Raw genomic sequence first — 15,044 nt, forward strand, 5'->3', positions numbered from 1 at the left:
GGACGAGGAGAGAGATCGGCTCCCCGTGTTCCCGGTGGCAGCGCTCCCAAGAGCCAGAGCGGAGGCGAGCTGGCGGCCGGCGGTGGGGCGGCCCGTCCCTCCCACGGACACTATACTCCGCCGCAGAAACGAAGGAGATTCTGGCACACGGTCCAAGTGGATGAGCCTTGCAGACACCGCGCGGAAATAAGCCGGTCACAGAAGGGCAGACACTGTGAGATTCCACTGACCCGAGGTCCCTGGCACAGAATGGACTTTACCAGGGGGCCAGGGGAGGGGCGGGCGTTGGGGTTGAACCGGGGGCAAGAGTTCCATGTTACAAGATGGAAAGTTCTGCAGACACCTGGGTGGCTCAGTCGGTTGAGTATCAGACTCAGGTCACGATCTCGTGGTTCATGGGTTCGAGCCCCGCGTTGGGCTCTGTGCTGACAGCCTGGAGCCCGCTTCAGATTCTATGCCCCCCCCCCTCTCTGCCCCTCCCCTGTTCACACATTCTCTCTCTCTTTCTCAAAAATAAATAAGCATTTTTTTGTTTTGTTTTGTTTTGCTTTGCTTAGATTTATTCTTGAGACACAAAGCATGAACAGGGGAGGGGCAGAGAGAGAGGGAGACACAGAATCTGAAACAGGCTCCGGGCTCTGAGCTGTCAGCACAGAGCCCGACGCGGGGCTCGAACCCACGAACTGTGAGATCATGACCTGAGCCGAAGTCGGACGCTTAACCGACCGAGCCACCCAGGCGCCCCTAAATAAGCATTTAAAAACAATTTTTGTAAATAATCAACAAGATGGAAAGTTCTAGAGGACGGATGGTGGTGGCAGATGTATTTAATGCCCCTGAACTGGCCACTCGGAGCAGGGAAGACGGTAAGTTCTGTGTCAGTGCATTTTACCACCGTCCCAAATTATCTCCTTACTGAATTACAATAAAAGAACCCCAACGGGGGTCCTGATCATCTTGGCACAGCGGCAGAGGCCAGAGCAGCCCTGCCACGTAGCCCCTCCCTGCCCAGCACAGAGCTGCTGTGAACCACGGGCCTGCCGGTCTCCCCCCCCCAGCTGCCCCCTGGACGCACAGTCCCCCACCCCGGCTTCCCCTTCACTTCCCCTCACCCCCGGCTGCAGCTGACCGCAAAGTCCAAAGTGCTGGAGGGTAACCACTAAGGAAGTGGCCAGCCGGTGAGCGCCCGCACGCTCGCTCGCGGGAAGGCTCTGCGGGGTGAATCCGGGTCTCCCGGGTCGCCCACGGCGCTCACACACTATTGCCGTCCCCCTTCAGGCTCACGTACCCCCCTCCCTGTTCCCGGGGTCACCTCCCAGATAAGCCCCCTGGCCTTGAGTGCGTGTCTGTTTCTGGGAGAACCCATCCCGCGAGCGTCTATGTGCTGCACAGACAGGTTATGTTTCTCTATATAAATCCCAGCTGCACCCGGAGCAAGTTTCATAACCGCCCTGCGCCTCAGTCTTTGCACCAATAAATGGGAGGAGCAGGACTCAGCACCACTACCCAGGGCTGGGATGGATGGGGACGGTGGCAGTTGGCTCCAGAGGCTGGAAGTCCAAGATCAAGGTGTCAGTCAGCACGGCTGGGCTGGGGCCTCTACCCGAGGCCTCACGCAGTCTTCCCTCTGTGCAAATTTGTCTCCTAATCTCCTCTTCTTACAAGGACACAGATTGGAGTGGGGCTCACCTCGGCGACCTCTCATAATCACCTCCTTAAATACCCTGTCTCCGTGCACAATCCCATGGTGAGGTATTGGGAGTTGGGGCCTCGGCGTGAGAATTTAAGGGGGACGCAACTCAGCCCGTCACAGGACTCAGTGAGTGAATAAGGGGCTAGTAGCCAGCACGTAGCAAGGGCTATCTGTGGGTACTGTATGTAACAGCCGGTTTTCCAGAAGAGTAAAAGACGTAGTCAACGGTGGTACCCTGGCTGGGGGCGGGGCTGGGGGGAGAAGGACTGGGGTCGGGCACCCTTTGACGTCATCCTCTTGCTTTTATCACCTCGATTCTTAGGATAATAATAACGATCAAGTTATTGGTCCCGTGCAGAGGACCTGCCAATGCCTGGCACCAGCAGGAGCTTCCTGGAAGGTGGGTCTGCCCCTCCCCTCCCAGGGGGGCAGGCCTGGGTCCCAGGGAGGGGGAGGGGAGTGCATATCCCTCCCCCAAGTCTGCGCAGCTTCTGTCTTGCTGATTCACACCTCCTAGAGGATGAGCCTCCTCCTGGTTAAGCCCAGAGGCCCCACTAAGAGGCTTGGGCTTCGGGCCAAACGCTCCACCCTACCCCGCCCCTCCTCCCCCTGCCCAGGCCCCTTCTCCACGCCTCTTTCTGCCTGGGGAGACCACATCTGTTCCCTTCTCTCTTCGCTGCCCCAGGGGTCTCAGAACCCCTCCTCCATCTGGACAGTCTTGCCAGGGAGCCAATCGCCCACTGCTCAAATGGGGGAAACTGAGGACGGAGGGTCCCCAGAGAGTCCAGATCCTTCTGGGGCCTCACATTATGATTCAGTGTGGGGTCACCGGAGGTTACCTATCATCCCTCCTGATTCAGGAAGAGACTGCTCTGACCCTGCAGGAAGTAGGGCACAGCCAGCCCTGGAGTGTCCTCCTCTGAGATTGCCCCAGAAATGAGAGGAGGGGCCCTGGGCGGCTCAGTCGGTTAGGCGTCCGACTTCGGCTCAGGTCATGATCTCACGGTTCCTGGGTTCGAGCCCCACGTCGAGCTCTGTGCTGACAGATCAGAGCCTGGAACCTGCTTCGGATTCTGTGTCTCCCTCTCGTTCTGCCCCTCCCCCTCTCACACTCCATCTTCCTTCTCTCAAAAATAAATAAAAACCTTTTTTTTTTTTTTTTTTTTAATTAAAAAGAAAGAAACAAACGGGAGAAGCCTGAGCTGCGGACACACTTGGGAAGCTCAGAGGCCCCACCGACCAGGACAGCTCATTGTTCCCCGGGAGCTGGCGTATGTGTATCTGTACTCATATCTGTGTGTCCGTGAGCACTTCTGTGTCTGTGCACACACATGTCTCTAGTGCACGTGTGTTTGTGTGTGCACAGGACTCTGTACGCATGCCCATGCATGTACATAAGTCCATGTGTATGTGGGATCGCATGTGATGGGGCCAGGCCCTTGTCAATGGGGAGACACTGAGGAAGGTTCTTCTGGCAGGATCGAGGGCTGCGTCTCCTGCTCTGGCATTCAACCCTGGGCCCCAGAGCTGGTTCTGACAGAAGGGAACCGAAGGCCCGGAAAGACCCAGAAGTGAGGAGCCTGGGTGTGCAGGAGTGAGGCTGGTGGTCCCCAACATGCTCCACGCAAGGCCACAGGATGATCGATCTCTTTCTGAAGATGCCCATTGCCTCCAGGTGGGTCCTGAGACAACCTCCCTCGCTTGTTCAAACCCACTCTTCAGGGAGGACCCAAGGAGGCTCCACCCACCCGAGGAGGCTCCACCCTGCCTCCTGCCTAGTTTCCCCCTACAGGACCTTTGCATATGCTGTTCCCTCTGCCCAGACTGTCCTTCCTGTCCCTTATAATGCCCTCTTTCCCTAAGTGTGATCATCTCCCCAGTCAGACTGCGTGCCTCAGTCACCCACAGCCCCCACAATGCGCAGCCACGTGACAGGTGCCCATTTTTGTGGAATGGATGGAATTCGGAATCTGTGCCTAGCTTGTCTGGTTAGGGACGAGGCTGGGATTCCGGGAGCGGACCCTGGTGTCATTCCAGGGCAGTTCATTCCTGGTCCGTGGGCGGGGCTCGAGCCACCTCACCCAGCAGGATCTACAGCTGTGCCCAACTGGAACCCCTGCACCCCACCCCAACCCCTCTCAGTGTGCCTCCCCCGCCCACCCCCTCCCCCGTGGTCTAAGAGCCTGGATCCGGAAGATTCATCTGTCCCTTCCATGTCACTGAGACTTTTCTGGCTTCCAGCCTGGTTTTAACAGGGGTGGGGGGACCGGTCGCCGGGACCCCGCTGGGGCCCCAACATCCCTTTGTGGCTGCCATCTGCCCTTGTCAATCTCGAGACTCCCGCCTCCAGGAACCACCAATCACAGCCCGCCTCCCAGTTTCGTCACCAGCAGCCAATCAGCGCTTCCGCTGAGCCCTCTGGCGGCGAGGCCGGCTCCAGCCCCCTCACCCCAGCGGTCCCAGGCCCTTACGCTGCACGCCCCCCGTGTCCGCATCCATCCTCTGCTCCTTGGACACCCACAGGGCGCCGTGCTCCACCCGCAAGGCTGTGCCTGACTGCCCTGGACCTCAGTCTTCTCTGTAAGATGGGAGCTGGCGCTCCCCTCGGGAAGCTCTGGGTTAAGTGATACACTGCAGTCGCTGCAGGGCTGGCCAGATGGGGGGGAGGGGGGGCTGCCAGGGGCCGAGAACGCAGGGTGGGCTCAGGGCTGGACACTTCATCAGCTTCCGGTGTGCCAGATGGAGAAGTGTCCCCCAACTTCCAGGGCTGAGCCTGCTTTGATGCAGGGACCCAACCTGGCGCCTCCCTCCCCCCAGCTTAGCCCATCCGGCCGCCTGCTCCCAGTACCTGCACCTGTCTCTATCTGTGCCCATCCTCAGAGGGCCCGTCGGACCGCGAAATCCCAGCCTCTGCAAGGCCTAGCGTTTGGGGGTGTTGATGGATCCACACAAGGCCTATGCAGTAGAAGAGGGCGGCCAAGGGCCCCAGTCCTCCAAGCTGTAGTCAAGGGCATCTCTAGAGGCAGGAGAAAGCTGGATCTATGGGTTCGTGTTACCCTGACCTCGACCTCCTAAGCCCACGGGCCCAACTCACGGTGCAGGCCTGAACGGGCCTCACAAATACCGGAGGCAGGAAACTGTGGGACCAGATTGAGCCACCTCCCCACCCAGGAGCTCCCGCTACCTGCTTGGGACCCTGGTGGCCTCAGGCAGATCTCTGGGGTAAGTAAGAGGCCATCCCTCACAGGGCCCCCTCCTCCACTCCTGGAGGCAGCCAGGCTGCTCAGACCACCCTTCGGACCCTGGGCCCCGTCCGCCCCACCCGCCTGCACCCCCCAACACACACACACACACACGGGCCAGCTCAGGGCTGCACACGCATTATTTTATTTTGCTTTCCAGTCTGAAGCTACTATCATGGGCGTTTAGTTATACAAATGACACTTACAAAAAATAAAAGACCAAGACACCCAGAGTGAGATGCATGGCAGAGATGAACCGGGGGTGGGGGGCTGGCAGGGGGCAGGGCCGGGAGCCAAGGGCCTCGGGGCTCCCCGGGAGGCTCCCGATGGAGGGTGCCGCCCAACCTCATCCCACCCCAAGACCCAAGGAGTCCAGTCGGACAGGGAGCACCGATCACACCGGGGGCTCTGGCTGAGGCGGTGAGGGACTCAGCACCACCAGATGGGGACACAGGCCAGGGCAGGCAGGAGGGAGGGGGCCAGCGAGAGGCCCCGAGGAGGTAGGGGCGGGTTTGGGATTCAGGGAAGCACCCTGCCCCCCGCCCCCCACGACTAGCAAGCAAGTAGGGCTGCGAGGCCCGGAGATGCCGATTCAAGATCCCCCACGAGACCCCTTGAAGATCACTCGTGGCTGCCAACCAGGCTTGCCTGGGCGCCTCTGGCAGTAATGTTTCGTTTCAAAAAAAAAGAAAAAAAAATACTGATTTGGTCATTTTCTGCTTCCAGTCAGGCCAGGGTGAAAGAAGACGGCAGGGCCCCAGACCACAGCGGGGGGCAGACGGGCAGGCCGCGGGTGCAGAGGGGCCAGCAGCCAGCACACGCTGCTTTCACCCCCTCCCCCTCCCACAGCCTCCCCCCACCGCAGGGATGGTGCACCAGGGGCTCCGATAAGCTGGGGGCAAGCGCCCAGCTCCCGGGAAGGGGCGGGTGGGGAGAGGCTCTTGGGAGGGGGCAGAAGATTCCAGTTACACACCCAGCCAGGCCCAGGGGCTCAGGAAGGCCTCCCAGTGCCCCCCGCCCCCCCCCCCCCGCCCTCCTTGGCCACTTTGAGGAAATAAGGCTCAGAGTCGTCTGAGGTCAGAAGAAAGGGGTGCCAGCCTCGCCCATGGCAGAGAGGAGAGGGCAGAGGGGTCTGAGATCCCCTCCAAGGACCAGGCACGGGGCAACAGGTGGGGGCACCATTTTCTCTGGGTTTCCAGTTTGAAAGGCAAGGGACTTGCCACGACACCGGAGCCCGCCTGGAGAAGAGAGTTATTAGCAGAAGGGTCTGGGCAGGGTGGGGACAGGGCGCTGGGCGGCAGGCTAGTACTCCCACAGAGTGGCGGGGTCGATGGTCTCGGCGCAGGCCTTCAGGACCCCCGCGTGGTCCCCCTTCAGGTAGCGCCCGCCCACCTTGATGGCCACCTTGTTGTAGTCACAGAACTCGAAGAAGAAATCCATGGGGGCGTCGCTGCTGCTGGTGACCGAGGAGTCACTGCCCACTGTCCAGTACTTGCCTGTGGAGTCTGGGGTGGGGGGTGGGGGCGAGGCCCATCAGGCCCCATGCTGGGCCGGCTCCCCACACGCCAATCACCACCTCCGGAACTGGGGTGACCTCTGTGTCTAAGCCTCCCTCCCCCCCCCGCTGGTCAGGGGTCCGCGCCCCTTCCCCCCACCCGGGGTTTAAGTCCCACAGCTCAGGTGTGCGACACCTTCCCGGCCCACCCTTTCCAGAACCCCGCCTCTCGCTCTGGTGGAGCCAGGGAGTCCACTCTGGGGTGGGCCGGGGAGCCCCCCTCCTACACAGAGAAGAGGGGAAGGGCCTGGCGGCCACAGGATGTCCCTCCCCAGAGCCAAATCACTGAGCCACCCCGCCTCCGGAGAACCCACCTTTGATGTTGTAGGCCCCGTCACTGAACTCCAGCTGGAAGACGTCGTAGCTGGAGCGGTTGGCATCCAGGGTGCCCGTGACCTTGCGGCAGCCGATGAAGCCGTGCTCCCCGCGGAACACAATGATGGGGCGGTTGATGAGTTTCATGAGGAAGAGCTCCGAGTCCCCTGGCCCAGGAAGGGGGAAGGGCGGTGAGCCTCATGGCGGGGGCGGGGCGGGGGTGATCCGGGTGTGGCTCAGAGAGGGAGGGCGGGACTCTGGGGTCCCCGGGCAAATCAGCCCTAGGGTGAGACCCAGCAGGGGGCGGGCCTGGGGGGAGGGGTGCGGTGCGGGGGAGTGACTAGGAGGTGGGCAGACCCTCCGGGGAACCAGGGAGGGACTACCTACCTGCTGTCTCCACCGAGGCGGCCAGCTGCCCGTTCTTCTTGGCCGTCACAAACTTGCCATTGGACGCACGCAGTGTGATCCGCCGATCACTCCACTCGATGTCAAAATAGCAGCTGGCGTTCCTGGGGGTGACAGGGCAGGGTCAGGCAAGGCCGCCCCGGGTCCCCGGGCCCCGTCCCAACAGAGAGGGCCGGTCTGGGTGCGGGGTGGTTGGCGGGGGGAGGGACTCACTTGGTGGAGGCAGTGGACTGCACGCCCCCGGTGGCCGTCAGCGTCCAGTACTTGCCCGTGTGGGTGCGGAAGGCACACTTTTTGGTGTCGCGGTCGATCTCCAGCTGGAAGGTCTCCTGGTCGGTCTCCTCGTCCTGATTGGCTGACAAGTCCATACCTGCGGGGAGAGCTTCCGACTGGCACGGGGACCCCAGTTCGGGCTGACCCACAGCCCTGCCCTCACACACCAACACGGCGGGGCTGCGGAGACCCCTCAGCCTCGACGGCAGAGGCCAGAACCCAAGACCCCAGGCAGGGCCAGGCAGGGACCAAGGCCGGCCACGTCCGTCTTGGCATCATGTCCTCTGATTATACAAGTGATACCTTCCGACAAACCATCTGCAAAAAGCCATTCTTGAGCCAGTCGGGAGAACCTTAACGCGGCCCAGGATTAAATATTAAGGATTAATTACGGTTCATGATATTGCGGTTATGTAGGAAAATGGCCTCGTTTTTCAGACACAAACAGCTCGAGACGAAATGCCCCGAGGCCAGGGATTTGCTTTCCCTACAACCAAAAACAACGAATAAAGGGACAGATGGAGCTAGATGGCAGACTGTGGCACCTGAGGGAAATCGAGACATCGTAGCCTCCCCGTGCCTCTGAATGTGTCCAAGTTAACAGGAAAACAGAAGAGCGACCTCACGTTCCTTTCAGAGAACTTACAAAACTCATAAAAGTGAAGTCCCACGCAGTCTCACGCCCCCGCGCCCCAGACCGCACCGGGCACGGCGGGTGGAGTCACCCTCCTTGCCTGTCCCCCCTGTGCAGACACAGGCATTTTCTCCACCTCAGTGCACGCCTGCCACCGATCTCGACCTGCAGGTGATCTGGCAGCATCTTTGCACACGTGTCCCTGTCCCCAAAGCACCTGATGTGACCGGAGGGAGCTTCCAGTGTTCCCACGCCCTGCAGCCCGGAAGCAAGCTATGCGGCCCCAATAGAACGAACTCACACTCCCCAAGCGCCTGGGTTCGAACAAACCCAACAGCAGAGACATCTGCCCCACCTGCTGGTGCCCAGACTCAGAGCTCACAAGTGGGTCACCGTTTGGGTCCTGACACCTTAGGGAAGACGGGACCACACTGGTGGACGGTAAGTTGTCCCTTCAGAGGGGCAGATGGAGGCTGGTGGCTGGCGGAGCCCCGGTTCCCCCACCCCCACCCCCACCCCCACCCCCACCCCCGGCCGGGACCCACCCTTAGCTCTCTGCCACCAAGTGGAGGGCCTGAAGGGTGTGAGCCTATTTTCTTTTTTTAATGTTTATTTATTTTTGAAAGAGAGAGAGAGACAGACAGAGCACAAATGGGGGAGGGGCAGAGAACGAGGGCGACACAGAATCCGAAGCGGGGCTCGAACCCAGGAACGGTGAGGTCGTGACCTGAGCCGAGATCGGACGCTTAACCCACTGAGCCCCCCAGGTGCCCAGGGTGTGAGCCTGTCTTAACCCACATCAGCACCAGGCGGAGGGGACCTTCACCTCCACAAAGAGGGAGACTGAGGCACAGAGGTGGTATGTCCTTGCCCAAGGTCACCCAGAGGAAGAGTATTGAGTCCTGGTGACCCTGAGGAGGGGAAGGGGGCAAACGGGCCTCCAGCCATTCCCTCTGTGTGGCCTGGCGGACCCAGGGCCCTGAAATAGATCCTCTTGGAACCCCTTGGGCTCCACCCTCCAGGCCCCCCCGGGCCCGCAGAGCCCTGATGTTGGGGATCTGCTGACGGCCGCGAGGCAGGTAATGAGCCCCATCCACCATCACACCCCCAGTAAAGCAATGGGTGAGGATAAGGGTCAGCAGGGACTGGGCCCCCTGGGTAGCCGGGCCACCAAGAATGGGACCGTCCTAGGGCCACTCAGGGGAGGAGCACCCCTTGGGGCTGCAGTCCCCGAAAGCGGGCCGACCTGCCCCACCCCCACTGCTGCAGAAGGGGCCCTGTGAGCCCGCCCCGGCCACCTGCCCAGGGTACCTGCGCTGGCTGGCTGACCGGAAGGAGGGAACAGAGGAGAGTAAAAGCCCTCCAGGCACGCTCCAACAGCAGGAAAGACAGAGGGAGATCCCCAGAAAGAGGGGCAGAAGGGAGCAGGGAAGGGACCTGGGTTAGAAGTCAAATCTGCTGGTTCAAAGGGCTCATCTTAATACAGCCTTGCAGATAAACGAGGCACTTGCCAGCCTTCGGGAGATAACGCAGAAGTCGGGAGGCTCCGCTGGGTCGTCGCTGCCCGGGGCACACAGCTGCCACCGGCCACTGGGTTACTGAGACCCCATCAGCTGGCTGTGTGCAGTCCTGGAAGGGCCTAGGCCAGCAGGGGAGCCACCCAAAGTGGGGGCCAGGCACCCTGGGGTAAGTGCCCTCCCCTCACTCAGCCTCGGTCTCCCTCTGTCTACCAAAAGGGTCCTCCAACCCCAAAAGGAAGGGGTGGGGGAGGGATTCGTCTCCCCAACATCCAGCGGGGCCCCTCCTGGCTCCGAGGCCCTGCCCAGACGGGAAAGGCCCCGCTTGGCCTTGGAGTCTCTAATTAGAGCTGGGTTACTATGGGAACAGGGTTTTCTTCGGGATTTTTCTTTTCATCAACAGCAGCAGCAGCACAGAAAACCTGAGTCACAGACCCGCAGGAGCCCCGGGGAGGCAGATGTGGGGGCTCAAAGAAGCACGTCTCCTGCCGCCCCCAGCCCTGCCCGGCCCTCTGCCTCATGGCTTTCCCTGTCTCCAGCCTCTGAGCCATTCTCTAAGGTAGCTCAGAGAGGGCTTCCCAGTCCCCTCCCCCAACCTGAATGGGGTGCTGGGGAGTGTCCACTTTGGACAGGCCAGGCGAATTTGGGGACTGCTAAGGCTGCGGGGGGTGGGAGACTCCGCTCCCCCCGCCCCACCTTCTGGTCACTCTTACCACCACCTGACCCCTTCAGATCCTGCCTCCATCCTTGCACAAGAACAAGGGCCTGAATTACCTCACATGTCCCGCCTCTTCAGGAGAGCTCTCACACATCCTGCAAAGCCCAACCTGGCCAGCCCTTTCTCAGCCAGCCAGCCAGCCAGCCAGCCTTGCCTTTTGAGTGCCCCTGAGTGGCTGGGACAGGGCACTTCCCGAGCACATCCCCAGGGCACAGCTGGCCAGAGGCAAGGAGCTGTGAGACCAAGGGGGGACCTCGGTGAGGCACAGCCCAGCGTGTGGCTGGCGTCGGGGGCAGGTGAGATTTCTAAGGAGCACGGCAGGAGACCCCACTGGGAGTGACGTGCTGCTCCCCCAGAGACCCTGCCAACCTCCAGCCCCACCCAAGCCAGCTCCTCACCTGGGACGTGGTCACAGCTACACCATTTCTGAGCACCTGGGATGGACATAGGCCATCTGCCTGTCACATCGGTCCTCAGGCAGAGGACCCCACTCCCTGGTAGCCGAGACGGCCCCCTCCCAGAAACAAAGCCTGGCTCAAAGGATTACCCTGGGGCAGCCCAAGCAGGTGGGGAAACTGAGGCCAGAGAGCAGACTGCAGCCTCAGCAGGGAGCACCCCACCCCCACCAGGCCAGGCCTGTGCAAGCCTGTGGACATGATTCACATCCCCCCTGCCGGCTAAGCCCCGGATCCTCCTCCTTCCTGGCTGGCTTTTCCCAGCATGTGTCAGAAGCACAGACACCGCCTCCTTGCCACGCAGGCCTGTCCAAAATGGCCTCCGCAGACACGCCCCCCCACCCCCAAACGGCTCCGGGTCCTCCGGTCACCCTCCATCCCACCGGGAAGCCCCGGGGTCAGCTAACACGAGAACAAGAGGAAGACCCCAAGATCTGAGGCCAAAAGAGCCCCAATCTCAGCCCCCAAAGACCCCTCCCCCAACTCTATGCACCTTTAAACTCACAGATGAGCCAACACTCCTACTGGCCCAATTTCCGGCTCCCCTTGCCCCATCAGCCTGAATCACACCCGAACGCTGCCAGCAAGCTTAATAAAGAGGAGAGGGCATCTGCCCAGGCTCGCTCAGCTCTTCCCGACCCCGAGGGCAAGGGCAAGGGCAAGGTCTTCCTCATGGTGGCCCCCACCAGCTGTTTCAGTCCCACCTACCAACCTCACAAACTCCTTCCCAGCCATACTGGGCTTTCTGCTCCTTCCTGCCTCAGGGCCTTTGCACCAGCTGTGCCTCCTGCTGGCACCACTGTTCCACACACCTGATCCACACGACCTGTATTCATGTTTCAGGTCAGCTCAATTGTCCTCTTCAGAAGTCACCAACCCCCCCCCCCCCACCCTCCCCCATCGAATCTGGGATCCTGATATACTTTCTGGACCCCCAGGCCTTTTGACACCTCTGGGATGCTGCTCATGTCCCAACAAGAACATTAGCCACAACAGGGAAGGGTCCGGACCCACGCACTCATTTGTTCACCACTCAGGCCTCAGCATGTCTCACCTGGTAGGGCCTCAAGATCTGCTGAAGAGGTGAGGAGTCCTGCCCTACCTACGCTGTGTGAGACCAGAAAGGGGAGGCCCATTGTGCCCTGGAGGCTGGGAGGTATCAGGGGGTCCCGAAAAGCACCTATTCTGTAGTCAGACTGACCCAGTTCTGCAAGCTGCTAACTTGCTGTGTGACCTTGGGCAAATGGCTTCACCTCTCTGGGCCAAACCCGCTCATCTGTTCCCTTGAAATATTACTGCCCAAATCAAGCAAACTCAGGCACAAAACAGCCATTTCCCCTTCCCGGCCTCTACCCCACTGACAAGGGGCTGCAGGCCCCTCTCCCCAGTCCCAGCCCACAGTCAGGAGGCTGGCTATCAGGAGAAAGTCCGGGAAGGCCACTCTACCAGGGGGAGGCCACCGATTGGGCTCCCATCCAGCCATCTCCAGAGGCTGGGCTCCAACTTCCCACTCGGCAGAGCCAGCCCCCGACAGGTCCGTCCAGTGGGGCCTCTGGCTGCAGAGAACCAACTGTCTTCCTTGCCAAAGGAGGGACGAGGGCGTCAGAAGGAAGAGAAACCGCCCAGGGGGAGAATCTAAGAAGGGAAGAGGGGGGCTCATTTCTGGCGCGCAGGCCGGTAGGAAATGGCCAGGCCAGCGGGAGGCCCGGGAAAGGACGCATCGAGTTGCAGCCAATTGTTCCAGGCGGGACACTTGGGGATGGGTTCATTCGAGGGTAGGGGGCCTCCCGAGGGAGCCAGGCTGGGGTCTCTCGGCTCACGTTAAGTCCGCCCTCGAACGCCCGCAGCGCAGAGCGCACCAGACCCGAGACGCGCGGCGGGCGCAGGGCGGGGTGGGTGCCTGGCAGGGGGCCATCGGCGCCACGCCGTCCCGGGACCGGGGCGCAAGGAGGGAGGCCGCCTCCAGGAGAGGCTCCGGACCCGGGCACTAGAACCGGGGGCGGCGCGGGGGGTCCTCAGCAAGGGGGGACCCGCAGAAAACCGATCCCCTCCCCCGCCCCTCCGCATCTGGTTTTCCCATCTGCAGAGACCGAGCAGGACAAAGGGGGCGAGGGAGGGCCCTCTGGAGGAGCCCGCCCCCCTGCTCACAAAGGCCGCGGCCTGGAGCGCGGGGCAGACGCGGGAGGAGGGGCTGGGGGGGAAGGGCAGACACGAGGGGCGCACCCCCCAGCAGAGGCCGACCTCTCGAGGCTGCGAGTGGGGGTGGAGAAAGGCCTGGAGGGCTGGAAGGTGGCGGCGCACCCTGCGGAGATCAAAGGCTCCCCCATCCCGCCTGCGCTGCGAGGACCGTGGGGGGTGGGGGTGTGCCCCGAGCGTGTAGCCACCCTCATCTTCGCCCTCGAGCTGACCAGGGAGGGGCACGAGGAAAGGGGGGATGGGCGTTGCCCCCCAGGGCTGGGCTGGGCAGGGCTGGGCAGGGCGATCCGCGGGATCAGCGCGCGTGGGGAGTTCCAGGCCTGGGGCTGGGGCTGGGGCTGGGGCTGGGGGTGGGGGTGGGGGTGGGGGGTCGGAGGGTGGCCCGTAGGGCGGCGCCTACGTGGGGCCCGGGGAGCCCCAACCCCGACGCGGGGCGGGGGTGTGCGGCGCCGCGCAAGGATGGGCAAAGCCCCACCCCTCGCCCCCTCCTCCGGGCCCGAGCGCACGTCCCGCGACGAGGCGGGGTGGCCGGCGCGCCTAGCGGGGGCGCACCGGACGTCGCTGGGGATCACAGCAGCGCCGCGGGCGAGAAAGGGCGGGAGGCTGGAGGTACGGGGGTGGGGTGCGCTTTGTGCACCGACCGGGAGAGGAGGGGGGCGGCGTCCCCACTCACCCTGGCGCGTGGACACGTTCCTCTCGTTGGCCGCCTGCAGCACGACCTGGGCGCAGCTCTGCTCCAGGGCGAAGAGCTCGTCCTTGCCCACCTTGGTGGCCTTGCCCGCCTTGAGCGTGCCGCTGGGCCCCGACGGCGCCAGGTAGCGGCCTTCGCAGTCGCGGAAGGCCACCTTGCCGGAGCGGAACTCGAGCGTGTAGCCGGTGGCGGGCTCGGGGCGCGCCACCAGGCGCCCGTCGTGGCGCAGGAAGCGGTGGTCGGCCGTCTGCACGCTGTAGCGCTGGTCCTGGAAGGCCAGCGTGATGAGCGAGTCGACGCCCCAGGGCACGTCGCGGTCCACGGCGATCTCGTCGGCCGGCCGCGCGCTCAGGTGCGCGTAGCGCTTGCGGGTCAGGCTATAGATGTTGACCTGCGGGTGCATGGCGATGTGCACGCTCCACTTCTCGGCCGGCGACACGGTCTGCGCGAAGCACGACAGGCGGTCCTCGGTGCCGCCGAAGTAACGCCGGTGCACCTCGGACTGCAGCGACCAGCGGCCGTCGTCGTGAGCCACGATGAGAAAGCGGCAGTCGGGGCCCGGCACCTCGCGCTCGCAGGTCACATTGCCGTCCTTGTCCGCCGCCAGGTAGCGGCCCAGGTGGCTGCGCAGGCACACGGCCGCGCTGCCCGCCTCGTCGGGCGGCTGCTCCAGCGTCCAGATCTGCTTCTTCTTCAGGCTGCTGGCCGACGCGTTCACCTTGAACCCGAACGCCTCGGCCGTCAGGTACTTGTTGCCGCAGTTGATGAGGCCGAACTGGATCTGCACCGCCTCGGCAGTGCCGTTGGCGGTCATGGTGGCGGCGGGCGGGAGGGCCCTGGCGCGGCCCGGGAGGTCGGTGGCGGGTCCCCGCGGCGGCGCCCTGCTCCTTTGTTCACGGCCGCGGCCCGGCGCGCACCCTGCGCAGCGCTCCACAAAGCCGGCCCGCGGCGCGCGAGCCCCTTTCTAGGCGGGGTGACGTCAGCGCCGCGAGGCCCCGCCCCCGGCCCGCCCCGGGGTTCGGCGCGGGGAGGGGGCGCAGGGAGCGCGCGGAGGGGCGCGGTTGGCAGGCTCGGCGTCCCCTCTCCTCCTGCGCGGCAGGCCTCTGCTGCGTCCCCGCTTCGGCTCGCTCCCCCCAGTGCCAGGGTCCCGCCCCCGCAGTGCCGCAGCCTGAGGATCTACCCAGAGGTCGGGACCCCTCGAAGCCCCCCCACCCCCACCCCCACCCCGCCTCCATCCCAAGCCTAGATGGGAGGAAGGACGGGCCGGGCCGGGTTTGAGGTTGTGACAGAGACCGCAGAGGCCACAGAACACATCAGTACTGGGTGGAGGCGGTCTGGAGGCTGCTCGGA

At 63.0% G+C, this 15,044-nt stretch overlaps 1 protein-coding gene across 1 annotated transcript; it reads right to left on the minus strand.

Moving 5' to 3' along the window:
- Positions 1–5,057: 5,057 nt before the first annotated feature.
- On the minus strand, positions 5,058–14,637 carry FSCN1 (fascin actin-bundling protein 1). Its single transcript, XM_019422550.2, has 5 exons — positions 13,677–14,637; positions 7,424–7,580; positions 7,193–7,314; positions 6,805–6,972; positions 5,058–6,440 (listed from the first exon to the last, which is right to left on the minus strand). Exons 1-5 carry the CDS (start codon positions 14,506–14,508, stop codon positions 6,238–6,240), a joined length of 1,482 nt encoding a protein of 493 aa, XP_019278095.2. The 5' UTR covers positions 14,509–14,637; the 3' UTR covers positions 5,058–6,237.
- Between the last annotated feature and the right edge of the window lie 407 nt (positions 14,638–15,044).

Source organism: Panthera pardus, unplaced genomic scaffold, assembly GCF_024362965.1.
Source record: "Panthera pardus isolate Hobbes unplaced genomic scaffold, ASM2436296v1 HiC_scaffold_4, whole genome shotgun sequence".
NCBI classification, from domain to species: domain Eukaryota; kingdom Metazoa; phylum Chordata; class Mammalia; order Carnivora; family Felidae; genus Panthera; species Panthera pardus.